This window comes from Trachypithecus francoisi, unplaced genomic scaffold (genome assembly GCF_009764315.1).
Source record: "Trachypithecus francoisi isolate TF-2019V2 unplaced genomic scaffold, Tfra_2.0 Lachesis_group0, whole genome shotgun sequence".
Lineage (NCBI taxonomy): Eukaryota > Metazoa > Chordata > Mammalia > Primates > Cercopithecidae > Trachypithecus > Trachypithecus francoisi.
Genome location: NW_022681453.1, coordinates 21917769 through 21942674, shown reverse-complemented (window position 1 = coordinate 21942674; position 24906 = coordinate 21917769). Strand labels below are relative to the sequence as shown.

At 47.0% G+C, this 24906-nt stretch overlaps 2 protein-coding genes across 5 annotated transcripts in view; one reads left to right on the top strand and one right to left on the bottom strand.

The window, feature by feature from the left end:
• Nucleotides 1-1390: 1390 nt before the first annotated feature.
• IL17RB (interleukin 17 receptor B) lies at nt 1391-21143 on the bottom strand. 3 transcript variants are annotated; one of them, XM_033210141.1, is made up of 11 exons: nt 20985-21142; nt 18940-18964; nt 17822-17962; nt 15514-15641; nt 14645-14771; nt 12499-12546; nt 10864-11006; nt 10157-10231; nt 9046-9145; nt 7645-7743; nt 1594-2438 (listed from the first exon to the last, which is right to left on the bottom strand). In XM_033210141.1, the coding sequence occupies exons 1-11, from the start codon at nt 21042-21044 to the stop codon at nt 1912-1914; spliced, it is 1473 nt and encodes a 490-aa protein (XP_033066032.1). In that variant the 5' UTR covers nt 21045-21142; the 3' UTR covers nt 1594-1911. The 3 variants fall into 3 exon arrangements, with proteins under 3 accessions (XP_033066033.1, XP_033066034.1, XP_033066032.1); XM_033210142.1 differs by lacking the exon at nt 12499-12546 and having other exon boundaries at nt 1391-2438; XM_033210143.1 differs by lacking the exons at nt 15514-15641; nt 17822-17962; nt 18940-18964 and having other exon boundaries at nt 1391-2438; nt 20985-21143.
• A 99-nt stretch (nt 21144-21242) lies between these two features.
• CHDH (choline dehydrogenase) overlaps nt 21243-24906 on the top strand; it is a 34724-nt gene continuing 31060 nt past the window's right edge. The window contains exon 1 of one of the 2 annotated variants that reach the window (XM_033210138.1): nt 21243-21574. The gene's annotated coding sequence lies outside the window, so the exon portion shown is untranslated. The remainder of the gene's footprint in view (nt 21575-24906) is intronic. The other variant, XM_033210140.1, reaches the window with a different exon arrangement.

The following is a 24906-nucleotide window of genomic DNA, read 5'->3' as shown; positions in this document are numbered from 1 at the left end:
ATATTGCTCTTATATAACTGGTAGAGCTGATTCAAAGGAAGTTGGTTTCTGGTCCAAGTTTGACATCAACCATGTCCATCTTCTGTTACCAGCACTTACAAGCACTGTGAAAACTGATCGTGACAAATAAGTGAAATTTGCTACATTAAACATATTGCCTCAGCCATTACTAAGTGTCCACTTGTAAAGCTGGACACAGTTTTTATTTTATGCTTCATTTTGATTTTTTATCCATAAGACATAAATTAGAAGGCATGAGGTGGCCCTTTAAGGATAATCTGCAAATATACACATTTTAATAGTCATCCATCTGAAATTGATCCACATTCCAGAGAAGATTCAGTATTGTTCTGTGTGAAATAAGCATTCCCAGAAAAAAACATATATGCTAATATAATGTAACCTCTGCATTAAGAAAAAGATGCTTTTAGGCCAGGTGCAGTGACTCACACCTGTAATCCCAGCACTTTGGGAGGCCCAGGCGGGCAGATCATGAGGTCAGGAGATCAAAACCATCCTGGCTAACACAGTGAAACCCCATCTCTACTAAAAATACAAAAAATTAGCCGGCATGGTGGCGGGCGCCTGTAGTCCCAGCTACTTGGGAGGCTTGGGCAAGAGAATGGCATGAACCCGGGAGGTGGAGCTTATGGTGAGCCGAGAGGGCGCCACTGCACTCCAGCCTGGTCAAGAGAGGGAGACTCCGTCTCAAAAAATAAAAATAAAAAAAAAATTGCTTTTAGAAGAGTAAAAAGTTGGAAGACAAAATTCACCATCTTTTGTGTTCTGTCATTCTGTGGGGGTTTTTTCATTTGTTTGTTTGTTTTAGACAGGGTCTCGCTGTCACCCAGGATGGAGTGCAGTGGCACAATCACCATTTACTGTACCCTTGACCTCCAGGGCTCAAGTGATCCTCCCACCTCAGCCTCCCTAGTAGCTGGGACCACAGGCTCACACCATCACACTCAGCTAATTTTTAAAATCTTTTGTAGAGATGGAGGTCTCGCTTTGTGACCTAGTCTGGTCTTGAGTGATCCTTTTGCCTTGGCCTTGCCAAAGTGCTACCATTGGAGGCATGAGCCACTGCACCCAGCCCTGTTTTTTATTTAAGTAAACCATTATAATAACTGATTTATAAAAAGGTTACTTCAAGAGGGCTTTCAACTTAAGAATTATTTTCATTTAACTAAGAAACTGAGAACTCTGACAGTGACCTCTAATCGGTAACTTTAGGCAAAAGTAGACAAGTTTGTGGGTAATGTATTTTGGTGTTCATGTTAAAAGGCACCTGTACAAGAATCAAGATATGAATCTAGTTTGTAGAGGGAAGGTCTTATGCAAATACTAAATCATACAAGTGGTTACATATATACTAGATCATCTGGTTCAGTAAAGGTGGGTTCAGCTTGTTTATTGCCTACTTTTGTTATCTTAAAAACCACGATTTTTTGCACGTAATAGAAGGTTTTTCACCTAAGATGCTATTGAGTGAACCAGTGAGGGGCTCTTAGATTTAGTATTCATTAATTAAACATAGAATATTAGCTAAACAGTTCTGTGTACATTGCAATGCATGGACTATGCAAGACTAGATGTTTGGCTGGAAGATACTTTATTGTTGCATTATCAAAATGGTTACAGTTTTCAATTAAAACTAATTGATTTCTATGTATAAAACTCATTTAGCTTTGAAGTTGTAAATGTTTCTTTAGTTAATGCTACATTAGTTAGCAGTATTTGAAACAATTTTATTGGCATAAAATGTTTTAATTACTAAGGCTATTTGTAGGCTGCATAGTAAGCTTCAGGATCATCATACGTTTTTTCCTTGTAATTGGTGGGGTAGGAAGCCTTTAAGGTCTCTTGCTTCTCATGGGTGGGCTACAAGGAGCAGCAGCCATTGTGGCAGGCTTATGATCTTTTTCCTGCCGACACCTGCTGCTTGACATGGAGAAGTTCTGCACAGAAAGCAGTGGCATCCTTCATGAGGTGGTACTTGGGGCAGACACTGAGAGCATTATAATTGTCTTTGGTATCAGTCTCTCTAAAGTAGACCACCACATATTTGTGCAGATGAGTCTGGCTTCTTAGATCACTGCAGAAAAGGTTAAAGGCAAGGGGGAAGAGGTCTTGAGAGTTCTCACTGGGACTGCCCTCACTCTTGGCACAGGTACCATCACAAACACTGTTTACGTCATTGGAAAGAAGGAAGACAACTTTGTCTGCTGCCTTCTTTTGAGTGGCAAGCCACTGCACTGGACCCATCTCTGCTATTTTCTTTTTCTGCCACTTTTCAAGGATGACCTCACTTCTGCAATGGTTTTGAAGAAATTCAGTGAAGTAACAAATTGTGTGATGAAAACATATTTCAGATGGGTAAACAACAAGAACCTTAATGGAGGGTGTGGTGGTAGAAAAGGAAGTCATCTTGTTCCTTTCTGTCAGGGGAGAAAAGCATTTGTTATCTGTGAACAGTAAACAGCAGGCTTTCACTCTAAACCATCCCTGACAAATGAACCCTTGCTAGAGAATGTCAGCTGAGCACCAAGGGCCTTGTTAGTGACAGCAAGGAAAGACATCCTGATGTTCCTTTTGAACACATCACCTGAAACACACTGATGCTTAAACCTTAACTTTTTAAACCTTATTTGAAGGGGTGGCCTGCCCCTCCACACCTGTGGGCGTTTCTCGTTAGGTGGAACGGGAGACTTAAGAAAAGAAATGAGACACAGAGACAAAGTATAGGGAAAGAAAAAGTGGGCCCAGGGGACCGGCGCTCAGCATACAGAGGACCCACGCCGGCACGGGTCTCTGAGTTCCCTCAGTATTTATTGATCATTATCTTTACCATCTTAGAAAAAGGGAAGTGGCAGGATAATAGGATCATGGTAGAGAGGTCAGCAGTAAGACATGAATAAAGATCTCTGTGACATTGAATAAGTTTAAGGAGAAGTGCTGTGCCTTGATATGCATATGCAAACATCTCCATAAACCTTTTTAGTGCATAAAGAGCAGTATTGCCGCTAGCACGTCCCACATTCAGCCCTAAGGCGGTTTTCTCCTTTCTCAGTAAACAGAACATACAATCGGGTTTTACACCGAGATGTTCCATTGCCCAGGGACGGGCAGGAGACAGATGCTTTTCACTCTCTCAGCTGCCAAGAGGCCTTCTTTCCTCTTAAACTAGTCCTCCTCAGCACAGACCCTTCACGGGTGTCAGGGTGGGGGACGATCAGGTCTTTCCCTTCCCACGAGGCCATATTTCAGACCATCACGTGGGGAGAAACCTTGGACAATACCTAGCTTTCCTAGGCAGAGGTCCCTGTGACCGTTGGCAGTGTGCGACCTTTGGCAGTGTATGTGTCCCTGGGAACTTGAGATTAAGAGAATGGTGATGACTTTTCACAAGCATACTGCCTTCAGGCACCTGTTTAACAAAGCACGCCCTGCACAGCCCAAAATCCTTTAAACCTTGAGTCACCACAGCACATGTCTCTTGCAAGGACAAGGCTGGGGGTAGGGTCACAGATTAACAGCATCTCAAATACAGAACAAAATGGAGTCGCTTATGTCTACTTCTTTCTATATAGACACAGTAACAGTCTGATCTCTCTTTCTTTTCCCCGCACTTATTTTAAAAGCAGTATTTTCTAAGTCCCTCTCACTAAAACAATCCTCTCAACCAAGCCTTCTCTTTTCAAATAAATTCATAGAAACTTTAGGTTTAAGATATTTTGTTGGCCAGGTTTGGTGGCTCACACCAGTCGTCTCAGCACTTTGGGAGGCCAAGGCTGGTAGATCACTTGAGTCCAGGAGTTCCAGACCAGCCAGGGCAACATGGCGAAACTCCATCTCTACAAAAAGTACAAAACTTAGCTGGGCTTGATGGCACACACCTGTGGTCCCAGCTACTCAGGAGGCTAAGGTGGGAGGATCACTTGAGCCCAGGAGGCGGAGGTTGCAGTGAGCCAAGATCATGCCATTCCACTCCAGCCTGGGCAACAGAGTGAAACCCTGTCTCAAGAACAAGAAAAAAAAAAAAAAAAGGATACTTTGTTTGAGGTGGGTGATTGTAACCTCAGTACTTTTAGTGCTGTATATGAACAGGGACACTTGGCCTCTACACCTCACATTTTGAGTTGGGTCAATTCAGTAGTTGCTTGTACTGTCTTCTACCTGCAGGCAGTAGTTTCTTTACAGTTCCCAAAGTTAAGTGGGACCCCTTTTCAGCCCCTGGAACTTACCTGGAATTCTGCCCTATATGGTGCTATAAAACAGAAACCATGTTTGAAACTACTGTAATGAATACAGGTCAGACAGCATCCCTAAATGTTGTAAGTATTCCTGAGCTCCAAGTGCCCCTGTGGCTTTCTTAGCTTAGAGCATGGAGTTAATCTCATTCTATTTACAACATCACAAATGACTCAAAGGATGCATTTGTATTTCCTTTTCTAGGTATGGAGAAGAGGAGGAGAAGTTTTTTTAAGAGCTCTGCCTCGAGCAGAGTATGTAAATACTCTGGTTTCTGTATTCAAATACTCCATGTTTTTAAGCTGGCAAAGTCCTTAGAGAGTACAGCTGACCCTTGAACAACATGGCAGGGAGTGGCACTGGCCCTGCATGCAGTTGAAAATCTCCTATAACCTTTGATTTTCCCACAACTTAACTTCTAATAGCCTATTGTTGACTGGAAGCCTTACCAGGAACACAAACAGCCAATTAACACATATTTTACATGTTTATATGTATTATGTGCTCTATTATATTTAAGCTAGAGAAAAAAATGGAAGAAAATCATGAGGCGAAAAGATATTTACTAATTCATTAAATGGAAGTGGACCATCAGAAAAGTCTTTATCCTTGCCATCTTCAAGTTGAGTAGGCTGACTAGGAAGAGGAGAAAGGGGTTAGTCTTGCTGACTTACGGGTGGCAGAGGCAGAAGAGGTGGAAGAGGAGGCTGGAGAGGTGGGCACCTCAGTGTAACTACAGAAATACATCATAATTTCTGACTTTTGCTTTTGCATTTTTCTAAAAATATTTGTATATGGTACCAATCCTTCCTCCACCATTTGCTTTAGGTTTAATGCTTGTATCATAGAAGGGTCTGTGTTATAAAAGAAGTGAAAAGCAGTCTTGACTGATCAGAAACCTGCCGGATTGTTTAATGTCAATTTGTTTTCTGGCGCTGCTGCTTCTGTGTCGTCTTCATCATCACCTCACACCGATTGGGAAGCACTCGTCTCCATCAGGTTGTCTTTTCTTCGTTCCTCTAGTGTGGTTATCTGTTAGCTCTTGAATTTCTCCGAGATCCGTATCTTGAAACCCTTCACCCCCCACCTTTTTTGCCACATCTACAATCTCTTTTGTGATTTCCTTGATTGGCTGTGTTGTAAATCCTGTGAAGTCATGCACATCATCTGGACAGTTTTCTCTTGCAGGAATGTATTGTTTCGGGTTTGATGGCATTCATGGCTTGTTCTCTCACAATGATGGCATCTTCAGTGATGTAATCCTTCCAGACTTCCATGTTGTTCTCTCTGTTGGGGTTCTCTTCCATAGTGTTGACAATCCTTTCCATAAAGTACTGTGTGTAATAAGCCTTGAAGGTCCTTATGGCTCCCAATCTAGAGGCCAAATGATTATGTGTTTAGGGGCAAGGAGACCACTGAGGACTTTGGTGTTGAACTCGTGGGGTTCTGGGTGGCTGGGGGCATTGTCCAATATCAAAAGAACTTTAAAAGGCAATCCTTTCCTGGGAAGGTACTTGTGACTATAGGGACAAAGCATCAGTGGAACCAACCCAGAAAAAAGTTTTCTCAATGTCCAGGCCTCCTTATTGTACAATCAAAATATTGGCAGCTGGTGTTTATCTTTTCCCTTCAAGGCCAGGGGGTTAGCAGCTTTATAGATAAGGCCAGTCCTGATCATAAATCCAACTGCATTTGCACAAAGCAGTCCAGTTAGCCTGTCCCTTCCTGCCTTAAATCCTGACGCATGCTTCTCTTCCTTACTAATCAATGTCCTTTGTAGCATTTTTTTCCCAGAAGAGGACACTTTCATCTGCACCGAAAACCTGTTCAGGCAGCTATCCTTTCTCCTCAGTGATTTTCTTAATGGCATCCGGGAACTCATCTGCTGCCTCTTGGTCAGCAGAAGCTGCTTCTCCTGTTATCTTGACAGTTTTTAAGCCAATCCACTTTTTAAAATTATCAAACTATCCTTTAGTGGCATTAAATTCTCCAGCTTTAGATGCTTCACCTTCCTTTTGCTTTAAGTTGTCATATAATGACTTTGCTTTTTCTCAAATCATATTTGAGTCTACAGTTATGCCTTTCTTATAGCAATCCTGTACTCACATAAAAGCTACATTTTCAATACAGGATTAAAAGGTATTCTGCAAAATGTGCAAGGTTTTCATGCCTGCTGGTGTAGCTATAGTGATGGCTTCATTAATTTTTTTCTTCTTTCACTATGGTCCTTATGCTGGATTCATTTATCTTGAAATGGTGAACAATCACAGCTGCAGACCCTCAATTTATGGTACATATCAAGCAATTTGGCTTTTTTTCTTGTAGTGAAAAAAAAAGTTTTTTTTTCTTTTTTTCATGACGTTGTTTCTTGGGAGCACTTCCAGCATTACTAGTGGCACTTGGTATGGGTCCTAAGGTGTTATTAAAGGTTTACAATATTGCACTAAACACGAAAAATACAAGAGAACCACTGGAGATACTTTCTACTGTGATATGTAATTTATTGGAGAGACAAACTGCTCGTTTGGAGATGATTAGCATCACATGGTGTTTTAAGTGGATACTCGCAACACTTGAGCTCACCGCAGTAGCAACAGGAGGTGGCTAGGAAATTATTAACAGCAGGACAGTGCACACTGCAGTTAATGGTATGCAGTTACAATTTAATACCACATCTTTATGCTCATGTTTCTCTCAACTGTGAATGGTGCTGTGTACAGTTGGTATGTGTGTGTTTAAGTTTTGATAAATTTTTTAACTTTTAATAGTTAAAATAGTTAACTATTGGTATGGTAGCAAATTATAAAATAGACTAGGATCTGCATACATTTTCTGCATTTATGACATACCTTTTTCTTAATTTCTTTCAATATTTTAATTGAAAAATAAATTCATCTGAGTTTTTTTTTTCAAATTGATAGAAATCTCCAAAAAATTTTCCAGTGTATGTATTGAAAAAATCCAGGTGTAAGTGGCTCTGTGCAGTCCAAACCTGTTGTTCAAGGGTCAACTGTGTATGAATCCAAGCGAAAGCTTTTCTTACACCTCAGAAGAACTGTTTTCTAAAAAACAGGAACTAGCATAGAGTAACCATCACAAGTAAAGTGTAATTTGTTATCAGCCATCTTTTGCCCATTTCAGTACTGGTAGATGGATCAATGGTAAAAATGGGACAGTCAGAAGATCTGGAAGTCCTGACCCTACTTTCACCTGGCATGTGTAATCCAGTGATGCTCGTATCAGTCTCCGTAGGAGCACTTGAAGGTATTACATAAATGCTATCTAACTCAGGGAAATGCCAACATGTGATTGCCTCCAGAGGAATCTTCTTTAAAAAAAAATTCAAAATGTTATTTCCTTATGAGGATGTCTTTAAAGAATTATAACCCTTACCGTGCCTCCACATTAGATAGATCCCTGCCACCAGCACCCATGTCACCACCAGCAGAGACGGCAGGAGGAGAGGCAGCCAGCCTCCCGGTTTGCTTCTGTCTGGAGAAAACAAAGCTTATTCACCTTTGGAAAACAAATCCACACATATCTCTTATTTAAAAACGAAGACTTTGTATACTTTGTAGAGGTTTATTTATTTTTTATTATTTTTTAGTTTTGAGACAGAGTCTCACTCTGCCGCCCAGGTTGGAGTGCAGTGGCACAGTCTCGGCTCACTGCAGCCTCTGCCTCCCAGGTTCAAGCAGTGCTGCCTCAGCCTCCCAAGTAGCTGGGATTACAGGCATGCGTCATCGTGCCCAGCCACTTTGTAGAGGTTTAGATCCCTTTAAAACCATCAGTCAGAAGCTCTTTAGAGAGTCTGCCAATCATATCTTTTTCCCTAGAGTGTGCAGGTCTTGCATTAGATTCTCGAAAGGGATATGGGACCTAGGATGTTAAGAACAGTCCTAAAATCTCTGACTTTCTCCTGATATGCACAGGCATTTTCACAGTAGGAACTACGGTTTCTGTCCAGTTTTTTTTCTTTAAGGAATTAATGTTATTCTCGGTACAACTGCTTACATACGTAGCACGTATAGATGGCATTTTTACAGGTCATCTTGTTAGACTGACATACATGGAGGGTAGTGCCACCCGCCTCACAGGAACATCAGGTAAGCTCAGGCACAGAGTGCCCAGGAATCTGTAAGGCTTTGCCCACGCACAGGTCAGGACTGCCAGGCACCTGGGTTGTCTTCACTTCATTTGGCTGAGTCTAATGATGCCTTCCAACTTTTGACCCCACCCCGGTCTGTTGTGTAAATATTGTATTTCTCCATCTGTAATGAAAAAGCTAACACATCTCTAACTCCAGAGACATTTTCCGAAACATGCTGTTCTCAGGCACCAGTGAGGCGGTGCCATTATTCCTCATTTGTTATCCAGATGTTGGCCGTGTGACCACACCAACAGCTAATCCGGGGCCACTGAGACTGGTAAGAGAATCAGAATATGGTGAAATATTCATTCACATATATACCCAGTTGTCTTACACCTTTGACTTTTTTCAGCAGATCCTTGTGGCACTCAGAACATCCATTTTGCACTGTGTATTTTTTTTCCCTTTTGTGTATCCTGCTTTATAAATAGTCATGAGTGGTTTTACAAATAAAACCTGTTCTTACTCAGATTCTAGGTTCTCTGGGACAGCACTGTTAGCTTTCTCTGCACCCCAGTTCGGTGTACACAGGCAGGGACCCCTTGCACTACCCACACATACACCCTTCCACATACTGAGTGGGGGGCTGTGACTGTGTGTCCTGAGCCACTTTGATCATCTGGTTGAAGTGACTGGGCACTTACTATTATCCAGAGGGAAAGGGACGCCTGTTTGTGGGCAGAGCACAACCGTTCCTTTATGTCGGATGCAGTCGCTGCCACAAGTAGGAAAATACGGAGTCAGCTGAGGAAAAACAAGAGGCTCAGAAAGTTCACACCATGCATCAGAGCTAAATCTCACCATGACTCCTAGTTCCACCAAAACTTCCCTTCTTTCTGGCTTCACCCCTACCTCTAGTGTTGTCATGCACATTTTCCCCTTGGTCACACATCTGTAACAAAGCCCTAAAGTCAAAACCAATGACCTAAGACCCACATGCCCAAGACTCCCGGGGTCTGAACCTAAACTTTGTACATGTTACTAACACACCAGTTCCTTTATCTAAAAAGGCTAGGTCATATCTTACCACATAGACAAACATTTCCTCTAGAAAAAAGGAGCAGCAGTGATCCTGTTGGCTTCCTTCAGCCAGTGCTTTAGGACTTGCAAGTCCCTGTAGTAAGGGAAGTATGTGGTTCTCCACAAAAGGGTAGCAGCCATCATATCCTGGCTGGTGCCTGCCCCCTCTGGCCTGTCTGAGCACTTTTTATTCCAGGGAATGGAGCACGGAAGCTCCTTACTCTTTGGACCTCCTGTGTCCCCACCTCAAAAACTAGAGTTTAAAGAGATGTACTGAGAGGTGAAGGAGCACCTACTGCTCCAACTTCCTGTGTTCAGCTGGGTCCCCTGTGGCCCAGAGAGGACTGGCAGCCTGTCTCCAGAGTTCATACACTTCCTGGAACTCAAACCTTCCCATTTCAAACCCTTTGCAGCTTCATCTTGCAGTTAAAGGCTTGGGAAAGTAAAATGGTACTGCTATCCCTGAGTGCTGAGTGTCTGTGACAGAAAATGGAAATAAAAAGTGCTTTGGAAGGTCAGCAGCCATTAATACAAGCAAAAGGGACCACGACTGCCACGTCGACCTCCTGACCTCAGCAGTGTGGAGGCTGCAGCGAGAGAGCCCCCATGAACGCCACTGAACTCATATCTGCTGGCAGAAGTGCATTTGACAAGAGAGAAGGCATCCTTAAAAGCAATGAATGGTAGAACTCTTCTATGTCCCTTCCCTCCCCAGAGCAGCTCACTGAACTTTACCTGCACCATAGCACCTTCACTTTCCTCAGTCACTGGAATCACCACTGAAGCTCGCGTGCGTTTGTTCTGGTGTGGCTAAGAGAGACAGAGTCAAGAATTATGAGGTGCCGGGCGCACTGGCTCACGCCTGTAATCCCAACACTTTGGGAGGCCGAGGCAGGCAGATGGCTTGAGCTCAGGAGTTCGAGACCAGCCTGGGCAACATGATGAAACCCTGTCTCTACTAAAAATGAAAAAATTAGCTCGGCATGGTGGCACGTGCCTGTAGTCCCAACTACCTGGGGAGGCTGAGGTGGGAGGATCACTTGAGCCCGGAAGGTGGAGGCTGCAGTAAGCTGTGATTGTGCCACTGCATCCCAGCCTGGGAGACAGTGAGACCCTGTGTCAACCTCCGCCCTGCAAAAACAGAATTACGAGGCATAGGAGTGAGTAGATTGAAGGCTTCCAGCAAAGCAGCTTTGCTTCCCAAAAGGACTCCTTTCACTAGACCGTGTGTAAAGAAGGGCCCATTTCCTGCTTCAGAGACTTCTTTCTTTCTGTGGCTTGAGGTTCACAGTGATATCTCTCAGGATGCCCACAGGGACTTGTTTTTATCTGTTGAATTCATCAAAGTAGCCCAGTACGTTTGGACAATACTGTCCCCATTTTCCTTCAATGCACTAAGGAAAGCTGGAGGGCGAGGTGAAGGGGATGAAGAGAAAAAGTACCTCAGACACTTGAGAAAACCCGATGATGGTGCTGTGTTGGATAAGAGCCATGTATCTGTTTCCCAGAGGACTGGTTGTGAAGTTCACTTCTACCGTCTCCTCATTCTTCTTACAAGCAGTGATGTTCGGATCCCACAGGCTTCCTATGAGTTGAGAGAGAACCATGTAGATGAACTTGCTAACTCTTCCCTCATTTAAGTTCCCCACAGGGCTTTATGGAAACAATCCAAGTTCTCAGGAACAATGTCCAAGAGACAGGGACGCTGCTACACAGTGAACTTTTTATCATTGTTTCCAGAGTCTCAAAGCACTTGCTGCCCAAGACAGTTTGGGGATCCGTACATCGCTGCTTTGCTAAAAAAGCTTCCCTGGACTGAGTGTGGTGGGAGGCATGGATTGGTTCTGCTACTCACTGCTGTTTTCAACCTGTCTTTTGAGTTAAGGGATAGGGTCAGTATTTTCTCCTTCCCAGGATGGGGAGAAGGAGCCACGGGTTAGAAAACATGTCTAAGATTATAGAGCAAGTGAATTCACGATCAGGACTATAACCACTAGAATATTTTGTGTTCCAGGAGCTTCATCCATCAGACCATTCTGCCAGCTTCACTGGATGCAAAGAAAGAAGGAAATGGCTCATAGCTTAGAGGATATACCCTGATAGGTCTGCTCTGGCAGAAAAAGTCATTTCATTCATGTGACTTGCAAATAAGGACTGGATTGATTTCCAGGAACACAATGTATAATAGCAGAAATTATCTTCTCCACTGAAGAGACCATTTCAGGCCCTGGCTCAGAACTTTCTTTAGGAATTCAGGTCCAGGACTGACTTCAAGGCCCTCTGACCTCCTCACACCTACAGTGTTCCCTGTACCCTCAGTGGGAAGACCAGCATCCAAATCTGCCTTCTAGCAAGGACAGCATGCACAGCTGTCTGACAGGGTACCAGGGATGCCTTGTGCGGTGAAGGGTGCCTAAAAGTTCTGGACTGATCCAAATACCACTAGCCTCATTAGCTTTCCAACACTATAATACTCAGAAATTTACACAAACCCTTGGAAAGTGGGCACTAGGGACTGATAGTCCTACAGGGGATTATTACAAAATTCAAGGGGTAAAATTCACTAGCCTGTGAAAAGTGATCCTCTTTGAGGACACAAGTTGAGGGCATGTGGGCCAGTCCTTCAGCGAACTCACACTCCCACCTTGAATGTTTGCTAATCCAAACAGAAGGTTCTTAGGGTCCCCATGGCCACAGGTGGAAGGTGTTGGTGTCTGGGCTGGTGGAAGGGCTCATAGGACTCCCGTCAATCAGGGAGAGCCTTTGGCACTGCTGAGCCACTTGGGCTAAAATGTTGTTACCCAAGGGGGTAGGGGTGGTTCTTTGTGACTGTTGCTCCACTATGTAAATGTACTGAGGGTCCAACCCTTTCTGGACAGGCTGCTCCACTCAGTGGGCAAAGTGCTTGTTGGAGATCAGGAGCCCTAGGTGCTTCTGTTGCCACTGTCGGGGGTGCCTTGGATATGCGACTCTCCCCTAGGGCTCAGTTTCTTCATCTGTGCAAAGATGAAGAGAGCTATGCTGCCTCAAGGTACAAGTTTCTTCAAATAATAAAAGCAAATGCTGTATTTACTTACCGGCCTCGACACACTTTTTTTTATATTTCATTATGTGGTCTAGGCAGCCTGTAAATTTGAATGAAAGTTTTTACATTTTAGAAAAAGCTATCTCTGCCCCACTCCCTTTGCCAACAAGTGCACACCCACATACACATGCCACACCTGTAACAAATTGTCAAAACATTCCATATGTAAGATGGCAAATTCAAATAGGGCTCTAACATTTTACTGTTAAACAGGAGAACATCTGCCCATGATGTGATAACCAGAGTCTAATTTAAATACAGCCTTTATCAGAACAGTGTCTTCGATCCCTAAGAGAAGACTCGAAAACCATCCATCATTTGAAAATGACATTTGGTAATATCTGTAGACGCTGCCCCTTCTAGGACGTGAAGCCTAATACTCCCATACCCTCACCCCTGGGTGGGGTACAATTAGTGACTTGCTTCCAAACACGAGAGTTGGGAAAACCAGTAGTTTACATGGAGAAGTCTGGCAGGCCCCATGTCAATCTAGTGTTGATGGTGACCCCCAGCCTGGTGTCATGTGGGTGCCATGCACCCCTGATGGGATGCGATAAGAGCCCGGCACCTCTGTGATATGAATTCCCTGTCTAATCACGAGACAAACCCAAACCGGGGGACATTCTACAGGATGCCTGGTCAGAACTCAAGACCATCAAGATTTTGAAAAACAAAGACTAAGAAACTGTTACAGACCAGAGGAGAGACACACAGGGACTAACTGCAACTGCAACAGAAAGAGGACATTCATGAAAAAGCAGGTGAAATCCAAATAAAGTCTGGAGTTTAGTTAACAGACATGTACTAATGTTGGTTTCTTAGTTTTGACAAATGTATCATGGTAATATAAGATGCTAATAATAGGAGAAGCTGGGTGAGAGGTATATGGAAACTCTTTGTACTATCTTTGCAACTTTTCTGTAAATCTAAAATTATTCCAAAATAAGGCTGGGCACGGTGGCTCACTCCTGTAATCCCAGCACTTTGGGAGGCCAAGGTGGGCAGATCACGCGAGGTCAGGAGTTCGAGACTAGACTGGCCATCATGGTGAAACCTCATCTCAACTAAAAATACAAAAATTAGCTGGGCGTGGTGGCTCATGCCTATAATCCCAGCTTCTCAGGAGGCTGAGGCAGGAGAATCACTTAAACCCAAGAGGCAGAGGCTGCAGTGAACTGAGATGGTGCCATTGCACTATAGCCTGGGTGACAAGAGTGAAACTCTGTCTAAAAAATAAATAAATAAATAATAAAATAATTCCAAAATAAAAAAGCTTATTTGAAAACAAAATGAGGTTTGCTGTCATCTAGAAAGCTGGAAACTACGTGTAGTAAATGGTGCAGCACCAAAAACACCCTGGACCACAATCTCCAATACCAGCAGTGAAGTGGAAATCACCCGTTTGGCTTTGATGCCTTGCCTGTGACAGATGACAGGATGAGGGTATGGAAAGGGTGACTCGGCTCAGACGGACCCTTCACACACACCATCCTGTCTTATCCCCATCACATCCCTGTGTGTGACATTGCAGCTGTCGTACCAGAGAACTGGTCCTGTGTCACAGAGCTGGGGCAAGGGCCCAGCATCCAACTTGGGACCACCCTGCCTCTCATGGACAGCTGGGGGACAAGCCAACTGGAGTCTGTGGATCCTCAGAGGCCCAGCCATAGGCAGCCCATCCTAGAAAGCTGAGATTGGAACGAACAAACATTTTGCATCAGTGATATAAAGAGTGGCTCAGCTGCATTGCTTTAGAAGGACCAGAGTGTGAATGTCAGCTTCACTTTTACTGTGTGTATAACCCAGGGAAAGTGACTTAACCTCTCAGTTTCTTCATCTGTAAAATGCAGCTATCCCAACCTTGGGGTTGCTGGGATGCTTAAGTGAGATGATGCATGTCAAGTACTCAGCACAGTGCCTGGCACACAGGAACAGGCTTTTCTCTACATTTTACCTGACTTTATCCTCTCTGCTCTGTGGGTAAAGTATGGTTACTACTGTGTCCATGCTTTAGATAAGGGAACTGAGACTTAGCAAGGCCAAAAGCCTTATCCAGGGTTCCCTGGGCTCTCTCTGTACATATCTCAAAGCAGGCATCCCAGCAAGACAAAGAATAATAAACAAGTGAAGAAGTTTACCTGGTGAGGTGAAATTCACAGACATGGAAGGGCCATCTTCATTCATATTTGCATTAGGAATATTATGGGCCCCAATGAAATAGACTGTGTTCAGCTCTACAGGGAAGCCGATGTAGGAGAACGTCCACTGAAAGGCAAAGCAAGGAACTCTCAATTCCCAAAACACTGCAATACAGAAACAGTATACCTTAGTGTGTTGCCCTTTTAGTTTGTATTTCATTACTTATTCTGTGAAAACTTAGGTCTCCAACCAATGCCTACTTAGGGAATGAGCACTACACAATTTATAGAATCAGAGAAGTATAAAGTTTTAAAGTCAGGATCTAATTTAAATCCAGTTCTCTTCCCTCAGCTGGTAGGGAAAAACTGAGGCCCAGAGATGCTGACTTACCAAAGGCACAAAACAGAAGTAGCCGAAAATGGGATTTGAACCAAGGGATCTTGCTCTAAGCTCTGAGTCATAGCTATTTACCAGCCTGTGTGAGCAGCACATCATCCATGCTCCCCAAACAAAGGGCCTAGCTTTCAGCAACAATTAGCCAAATACATAAAAGTGCCTATGCCCGGATGCAGTGGCTCATACCTGTAATGCCAGCACTTTGGGAGGCTGAGGCAGGCAGATCGCTTGAGCCCAGGAATTGAAGACCAGCAACACAGTGAAACCCCTCTCTACAAAGACTACAAAAATTAACCAGGTCTGGTGGCTCATGCCTGTAGTCCCAGCTGCTTGGGAGGCTGAGGTAGAAGGATCGCTCGAGCCCAGGAGATTGAGGTCACAAGAAGCCATGATCGCACCACTGCACTCCAGCCTGGGTGACAGAACAAGACCCTATCTCAAAAAACAAAACAAAAAACAAAAAAGTGCTTACTTTACCACCTGAGGGTCTGGTCTGAGTCTGGAAGGCCTCCGTGTAATTGCACCTCACACAGCTGTAGGACTGGAAGTTGCTTTTACCCGTCACACAAATCTTGGTGGCCTTCAATAAGCGGATGCTGGCTGCCGAGATAGGCAAGAGGACTTTGGTTTATTTAGCACTTGCTGTGTGGCTCACTTGATACCAGATACTTTACTAGCATGCTTTACTTTATGTGTCAGTTCATATTCACAATAGTACTGAAAGGTAGGCACCACTGTCTCCAGTTTATAGATGGGGTTCGTGAGTCTTAGGAAGTTTCAGGGAGCTCTGCTTAAACTTACAAAGCTCATCAGCAAGCAGCAGATATGAATTCAGATTCCAAAGCCCAAGCTCCCTCCTCCTCACAGGTCAGCTTGAATTTCATAGGATGCCTGCAAAGGTGGCTATCGCTCTGCACTATTCTGGGTCTCTTAAGAGGAACAGGCTGGCCTCAGGGAGACCCACAAAGACCCTCCAAGAGTGTCATCACCAAACCACACCTGTTCCGATTGCACCTTTATCCATGCTGATTCTTCTCCCTGAAGGCCCTTTCCTCCCATTATCTGCCTCTTCAAGTCTCACTCCTTTAAAGCCCAACTCACTCATGCACCACAGCATATAACCACAGCTGACAAAAAGCTCACTCTGTGCCAGGTAAGGGCCCAAACGCTTATGGCCGCATCTCACCTAAAGCAGCCTCCCCGGGGCCCCTTTCCCGCTCCTCTCGCCCTATCCCACTCAGATGAAGCATAGCTCCCTTCTGGGACTCCCCTGACATTGTGCCTGTGTCTGCCTCCCCTACCCCTCTGAATCCTCCTGGGTGGAGACTGTAGGTGACTCCTCTCTCCGTGCCTGGTGCTCATGGATTCTTGACTGGGTAGACTTTTTTCCAATCTGAATTTAGCAGATGGAAATCAAAAGGATGGGCATTAGGATCCCAGGAGTAGCTCATTGAAAGAACTCACATGGTGCCTTGCAGTGTAATCTTGGGGAAATGCCAAAAGCTTCACGACGTCATCTGGGAAGTAGAAAAGTAATCTATCTAAGCCAGTGCTTTCCCTAAACAGGAGTAGGGTGGGGGAAATCATCTCTGGCCTTACCTTATCTTCTTCCATGAAGTACATACACAGAAAAGTACACAGATCATAAGTGTACCACTTGCTGCATCGGGACACTCATGCAACCAGTAGGCAGTTTAAGAAACTCCCTCAGGTGTGTCCCTCGCGCTTCCTTTCAGTCACTCCTACTCCAGCAGGAACCACTATCCTGACTTTTTTTTTTTGAGACAGTCTGTCACCCAGGCTGGAGTGCAATGGCGCAGTCTTGACTCACTGCAACCTCCCCTTCCTGGGTTCAAGTTATTCTGCCTTAGCCTCCAAAGTAGCTAGTATTACAGGCATGTGCCACCATGCCTGCCTAATTTTTTGTATTTTTAGTAGAGATGGAGTTTCACCATGTTGGCCAGGCTGGTCTTGAACTCCTAACCTCAAGTAATCTACCCACCTTGGCCTCCCAAAGTACTGGGATTACAGGTGTGAGCCACTGCACCTGGTTTTTTGGGTTTTTTTGGTTTTTTTGAGACGGAGTTTCACTCTGTTGCCCAGGCTGGAGTGCAGTGGTGCGATCTCAGCTCACTGCAACCTCTACCTCCTGGGTTCAAGCGATTCTCATGCCTCAGCCTCCCGAGTAGCTGGGATTACAGGTGCACAACACCACACCTGGCTAATTTTTGTATTTTTAGTAGAGACGGGGTTTTGCCATGTTGGCCAGGCTGGTCTCAAACTCCTGGCCTCAAGTGATCCACCAACCTCGGCCTCCCAAAGTGCTGGGATTACAGGCGTGAGCCACCACTCCTGGCCACTCTCCTGACTTCTAACCAGTAGATTGGTTTTGTCTGTTTGGCACTTTTCTGTAAATGGGATCATATGGCATGTATGCCTGCAGGCATGCACACAGATATAAATGTACAAACTCTTTTGAATCTGCCTTCTTATGTTTGTGACATTCATCCATATTGTTATATGTAGTTACAGATCATTCATTCTTGTTGCTGTAACGGAATTTATTTGGTGATTTCTTTCTACTGTTGGGCATTTGAGTGCTTTCTAATGTTGCCTGTTATGAGTAGTGTTACTAGATCATCCTAGTATGTGGCTTTTGGTGCATGTATGCATGTATTTCTGTTGGTTATGCCTAGGAGGGGAATTAATGGTTCATATAGCCTGCACATTTCTGATTTAGCAGACATTTTGGGCCTTATCTCTGATAGATGCAAACTTACCATCTGCCCGGAGTACCCAGCTTACGTTCATCAAAATTGAATAGTCCCCTGTTGCAACACTAGTTTTAACAGGTTCTACTCGGAGGTCCCTCAAGTCTCCAGGGGTTAGATCATGTTGTAGCATCCACTCTGGAGACGGCCCTGGGAAAAGGCAAGACTTCCATGACACTCTCCTTCCCGGCCCAATCTGATGCCATGCCATCTCCTCTCAGTGACTCACCCCAAACCTTCCCCCATTCACAATTCCTCATTTCTTTTTTTTTTTAAATTAAAAAAATTGTTTTTTTGTAGAGATGGGGTCTTACTCAGTTGCCTAAAATGATCTCAAACTCCTGGCCTCAAATGATCCTCCCGCCTCAGCCTCCCAAAGTGCTGGGATTATAGGTATAAGCCACCACACCTCACACAATTCCTCAGTTCTTCCTGCTAAGGCCAAATGTTTCTTTATAGCCAATGTTGATTTATAGCCGAGATAATGCTGCTCTAAGAGAAGTACTCTCAGCCTCCTGGCCTCCACCTGCGGAGCACTTGGGACCACTCCAGGTGCCTGTGTGTGTACATATGTATATATTTAGTGTATTTGACATGTTTATTAGAGTCAGCCTTGCCTTCCTCAGGCCTCGCCCCTGGATTCCAGCCAGTTGGCCCACACAACCCCCACTTTCCCACCTCCTAACCTTTGCTGGTGCCATCGCTCCTCCAGCTCACTCTCCCCACTCACATTTTTTGGGCAGAAGCCTACCCATTCTTCAAATGTCACCATCTCAAACCCCCGCTCTCCTATGAAAGAAACATTTGCTTCTTGGTCCCAACTCTAAGTGACCTTCCTTTCACGGCCTCGATCTTCCTCTGCAGAGTGGCAGGCATCATTTTCCACCTTATATGGCAAGTCCTACCCTGACTGGCCAGGAGGCGAGCCTGTCTGAAACACGTCTTCATTCCCATGGAGCCCCAGAGTTCTGCTTTGAGCAGACAGAGACTTCATCCGCAACAGCTAGTAAAGCAATGGTTCACCCTGTGCCTGGTCTTCGATGACCTATTGCCTATATTAGGCCTCCTAAAAGTCCAGCTGTGCTTTCAATGTAAAGCCCCAAATACCCATTCTCTAATGTACCTACCAGTTTCAGAGCCACATTGAACGGTCTGTGGGAGAGAAGAAAACCAAGCGTCATGTTGAAGCCGGCAAACCACAAGCTCTCCTTTGCCAAATTAGGTAGAACACCATTTTCCCCTTACATGCATACACAAGTGACAAACTTTCAATAAAAGATGAACTGGTTCTGCTTCACAGCTTAGGGCAAAACTAAGCTGCCCCACTGTAGGCTATGACGGACCATGGATTAGCCATCAGTATACCTGATCCCCAAGCCAGTGCATAACCTCACTTGAAGACCAGACGTGGGTCTCCATCCGTCTCCGGATGTCAGCCTTCCCTGCTGCAAGCAGGGGATGACTTGGGACCGATGTGAGGCCCCTTCACACTCTAACGTTTAACTCTAGGATTTTAGGATGGCCTGGAGTATTTACTGGGCTACCCCAGGTTAAGGAGTAGCTATGCCAAGGAGATGAACAAAAGAAAGCTCTGAATGCAGTCCAGGGTACTTTCCTCAGGTTCTTTAAAATATTCCCCTTCTAACACAAAAGGACTCACTGAGCAATTAAGGAAACCATAAGCAATTATTTGTGTTCAAGAAAAGCTGGTACTAAATCGTTTGAAGTTAGCTGCTCATGTTTCTTCATAAAAAAAAATAATTTGTGCTTTGGTTCTGGAATAAATTACTCAATCTAAAATATTAAGGCTTTAGCCAGCAGCAAGCTCAAATGACAAGACTCATTGTGATATGTCCAGCAGCTCTGGAACACCCTGCGGAGCATCTACATTTCCAAACACCTTCTAAGGCCTCCTAAGACTTTTGATGGTTTGAGTGCTTTGAGTTTGGGCAAAATTGTCAATCATTTATTTGTCTTTAAAAAAATGAACTCTAAGGGATATCATTAGATTCTTTTTTTTCTTTTTTTGAGACAGAGTCTCACTTTGTCGCCCACACTGGAGTGCAGTGGCGCAGATCTCCGCTCACTGCAACCTCCAGCTCCCGGGTTCAAGTGATTCTCCTGCCTCAGCCTCCTGAGTAGCTAGGATTACAGACGCCCACCACCATGCCCAGCTACTTTTTGTATTTTTAGTAGAGATGGGGTTTCACCATGTTAGCCAGGCTGGTCCTGAAATCCTGACCTCAGGCAATCCGGCCGCCTCAGCCTCCCAAAGTGCTGGGATTACAGGCGTGAGCCACCGCACCCGGCCAGACTTTATTATTATTATTATTTTAAACAAATAAGCCATCATACCAGGAGCTGAGTTCTTATCAAAGGGCCGGTGAGACCAGCCAAGCAACAACCCTAAATGCTACCAAGCTCAAATTGTTGGCCTTGTAGCAACTACAGCAAAAGGGATGAATTCTTCCCTGCAGTGCAAAAAGTCAAGGGGGCTTCTGAAGTGACACAGAGGGGAAGGACAGGAGCTGGAGACATCTGGAAACGGTGAATGGGGTTTGTCCACCAGCAGGTGACTACGGAGCTTGATGCTATACGCTATTCTAAGAGGGCAGGGGTATCGTTTCAAAGGTTATTTGGGGAATGAACTGTTTTCTCTTCAGTGACCCAGGAGATTCCCTCGATCATTCAGGGCACTGGGGAAGAAAGGAAACTGTCTTCACGAATGAACATGGTAATCAATATGGCCAAAAAGGGAGGGGGTGCTAATGAAGAAACAGTTCTTGTGCCCCAACAGGTGAGCAGACCCCAAGTAACAATAACGAGTGCTGACTACGTGCCAGGCCCTTCGCCGCTAATTGCAGGCCATGTCGTTATTCCTTAAGAGACCCTGGTGGGTTCGGTACTGCCCTTCGTTTTACCGTTCAGGACTTGGAGTTTGGTGAGCAGAAATGACAGAACCAACAGTACAGGGGGCATCTGTGACCGGGTCTGTCTGATTCTCACGCCCCTGACTCAAGCAGCCTGACGCCGATGTCCGGGGCTGCCCCCGAGGGTGCAGGCATGCCCCTCCAGCCGGCGGTCCGCGCACGCCTTCGGGACAGCCTGGAGTGGCGGGTCAGACGACGTCAGGATCCGGGAGATGGGGTAAGGGGTGCTGCAGGGGGCTTACCGGCTCTCGAGGTACGGCGCTCCTGCACAGCGCGGCCAGGCTCAGCAGCACGAGCGACATCGCCGGACCTCTGCGCTGGATCCAGGCTACCAGCACGCTGCGCTCTTATCCCGGCGCTCCGAGACCGCCCCTTCTCGGCTCCGCCTCTTACAGTGCGGACCCAGTCCCGCCACCCGGGCAGAGGGCGGGCCCGCCCCCTCCCGCCCCCTCCCGCCCCCTGGCCCCCTCCCAGGCTGGGGCAGGTCGCAGCGCCCTCGCCTGCCGGGACTCGGAAGAATGGGCCGAGTCCGAGCGCAGGCGGAGCACCGGCAGCCGCGGCGCGTGCCGACTCCCGCGCACACGTGCGTGCAGTAAGCCAGGTGCCCCTGCTGCACCCGCCCTCGGGCTGCGCGCCCCGACGCCTGCGCCCAGCTAGCCTCGCTGCCCTGGGGCCGACCTGGTCGGAACGGCTGCGTGCCCCTTCCGGACACGGAGAGCGCGCGGGGCCCCGGCGCCGCCGGTTTAAGTGCCGCGGGACAGGGGCCGGGCCGCGGCCACCCGCTTCTCCCGCGCTGGCCCCGACTGTCGGGCCCTCGGCCGAGTCACCCCGGGTGAGTAGCCGCGGACGCGCCCCGACCACCCTGCAGCAGCGCCGCCGGGCCGGGAGCCCGGAGAGGCCTGGGGGCCGGAGGTTTGGGGCCGGGCTGGGCGCCGAGACCCGGGCCGGCTTTACACAATCGCCCCGCCCCGCGAAGCGAAATGGGTGTAACGTGGACTGCCGAATCTCACTGACTCCTTTGAGGGAGCGAGTTCTTTCAGCTACGCAGTGTTAGAGCGGTAGGAGTGCCCACTGCCCGACCCCAGGCTTTCTGGTAAATGTCTGTTTCCACCAAGTGAGTTCGGACAGCAGTACCTGGGGCTCCCGAAGCGGAAGCCGTCAGCACTGGAGATTTGGAGCTGCGCTTCTCAAATTTCCCTGGGCTGGGGTCTTTGAGCGCCGCCTAAAACGAGATCTAGACGGCAGGTCCGGATCAGGCCCGGGATCTGCATTTAACGAGCCTCCACCCACGCCCCCGTAATTCGTGGGTGGGTGGCCCAAGGACCATCCTTTGAGACACAGTGGTTTGGGGGAAAGTTCACAAAGATCAGCTGGGCTAACAGTGGAGCCACAGAGGCTGGAACTGCTGCTTCAGCCCCCTCGGTTTGCAAACGACAGGGTTGTGGTGACCAACTCAGGGCCATTTAAACTTGTAGGCAGAATTAGCTCTATTCTACAAATGAAAAGACGGAGTCCTAGAGAGGGGTATGGAACTTAGGGATGTGTTGTCAGCTGGTGAGAGGTAGTACTGAGTCAAGCAGCTATTTTAGCTGAGGCCCTACTTGTGTGCCAGGCCTGGCCCACCTGCCAGTTTGGTTAGGGCTTGCATGGACTGGGGATCAGCCAGAGGTTTGGGCTCTGGCATGCATACGTGTGGAGTTGCAGGTAGCATTTTCAGAGAATTGCTCCGGTTCCTGACCAAGGAACTCAGTTGAGGTTGTGGCCGCACCCCTGCCTGGGGCTGGGCCACCCTGAGCCCCTCATTCCACTTCTCTGAGTTGCTTTGGGCCCTGTGGCCCCTGAGAACATTTTCAGCTCTAATAGTCATCTTCCTGTTCAGCAGATACGTGCTAGGTGCAAAGGTGCACGACACATGGGTGCTGGCTGATGGGTACTCCTGGAGTGAGGATGAGTGCGGTGAGAAGTATTTTCAAGGACACAAGTGCCCGCCTTGCTGCGGAAGCCCAGCTGAAAACAGCCTGGTCTGCAAGCTCAAGAATGTGAACTTTGGCCGGGCGCGGTGGCTCAAGCCTGTAATCCCAGCACTTTGGGAGGCCGAGAGGGGCGGATCACGAGGTCAGGAGATCCAGACCATCCTGGCTAACCCGGTGAAACCCCGTCTCTACTAAAAAATACAAAAACTAGCCGGGCGAGGTGGCGGGCGCCTGTAGTCCCAGCTACTCGGGAGGCTGAGGCAGGAGAATGGCGTAAACCCGGGAGGCGGAGCTTGCAGTGAGCTGAGATCCGGCCACTGCACTCCAGCCTGGGCCACAGAGCGAGACTCCCTCTCAAAAAAAAAAAAAAAAAAAAGATTGTGAACTTTGTCCCATGGTGCTGAGGAATAATGGTACAGGCTTAGATGGTCATCAATTTTCAGTTTTAGAAAGGCCACCTGGGTGGCTCTGCAGGACAAGTAGAGGGCTCGTCCCTCTGAGACGAAGGAGCAGGCAACCATTCACTAACATGCGTTCATTCCGTATCTGATTCTGTACTGTGGGCCAGGCTCTGGGCTGTGCTGGCTTTTCAGCTGTGTGCCAGGGCAGGCCCTGCTGTGGTAAGCTTGGTGTTGTTTGGCACACGGGCTTTGAGACAACCAGGGGTGCAGAGGTTAGGCCTGGAGACAGGGTTCATGAGTCAGACTTTCTCAGGGGGCAGTGGAGAGGAGAGGAGGATAGAGCCCTCCGGAGGAGGGCTTGCTGGAGGAGGTGGGGAGGTCTAGGAGGGGCTGCAGCAGGAACGCCCAGTAGTGAGGGAGGAGCTCATGGGGTCAGATGGGGCAGAGAGATCAAGGGCACTGAGGCTGGTTGGTGGCAGTCACAGGTAGCCTTGGCAAGAGGAAAGGGGAGGTGGTTTTGTGAAAAGAGAAGGGCCGAGGTTCTTTTTCCGGGGGAAGAAGTGTCAGGTGAGGGTGGTCTGGAGGTGGCTGAGCTGTGAGTAAGGAGGAGGAGTACTCAGGCAGGCGCTGCCCAGACCCAAGACACAGCCCAAGTGGCTTTCCTGCTGTCCTGGTTTCAGGATGACACTGCCCTGGGCCCCTGGGGCTTAGGGATGGGGTGAAACCTGGTTCAGTTCCATAGTTGGGGCTGTGGAGTGGAGGAGAGGGTGTGACAGGCCCTGCAGCCACAAGTGGAGGTTGAGGTGGGCAAACAGGGTGTGTCCGCCTGTCCTCTGGGGGGGGGTTCCCCTCCCCCCTGCCCTGCTGGCTCAGAAGGCCATGCCTCAAGTGGTCCTGCATGAGAGGTCCCAGGTGGCCTGCTGGAAGGGACACAATTTTTTTGGGTGCCTAAGCCTGATAACTTTGTGGCTTTTTGAACTAGAGGCTCTGGCAAGTCACTGCTCTTCCCAGAGTAGTTTCCTTTTCTGTAAAATGGGGTGGTGATAGGAGCGATGAAGTGATTTGAGTCTATGAGAGAAGCGACCTTTGGAGATTTTCTGACCTTCTCCCTTCCGTCATAAATTCTGCTAGGTCTGGGTTTCTGAAAGAGCGACCAGGCAGTGTGCCTTCCTGTGCAGGGGGGCTTTCTAGGTGCTCATTAAATGCTTGAATGGATGAATAAATTAACACCTACCTTCCTCCAAGGCCAGTGCCTGTGACTGCCCACCCAGGGGAGCTGGTTTGAACTTCCTCCTCTTGCTTCACAGGCAGAGCAAAGGTCAGGGCCTCTGCCAGAGCCTGGAAGATCACTGGGTCAAGTACCCATGGCACTGACCCAGACCCTAGAGACAGGCTCTGTGCAGCCATGGTGTAGTGAGATGCCTGGCTTCCAGACTACCTGGTTCTGTGACTCATTCACCATCTGTTGGCCTTGAGTGAGGCTCTTGGTCTTTTGGAACCTCAGTTTCTCCATCTGTAACATGGGACTGACATCAGTTCTGCCTCCCCAGCAGGGCTGTTAGGAAACGCAGAAGAAACAGCAAATCGGAAAGCAAATTGAAGGATTTAAGAGTGCTGTGTAAATTTAGGGGCAAGAGAGGCAGAACAAAAAAAAAAAAAAAAAAGGGAAATTCCCTAGGACCCAAGAATCACGGTAATCCCAGATTCTGTCATTGTTATTCAGACCTTTGCTTCTTTGCCTGATCCATCCCTGGGAGAACAAGGCCATCAGGGTTGTTGACATGTCCCGC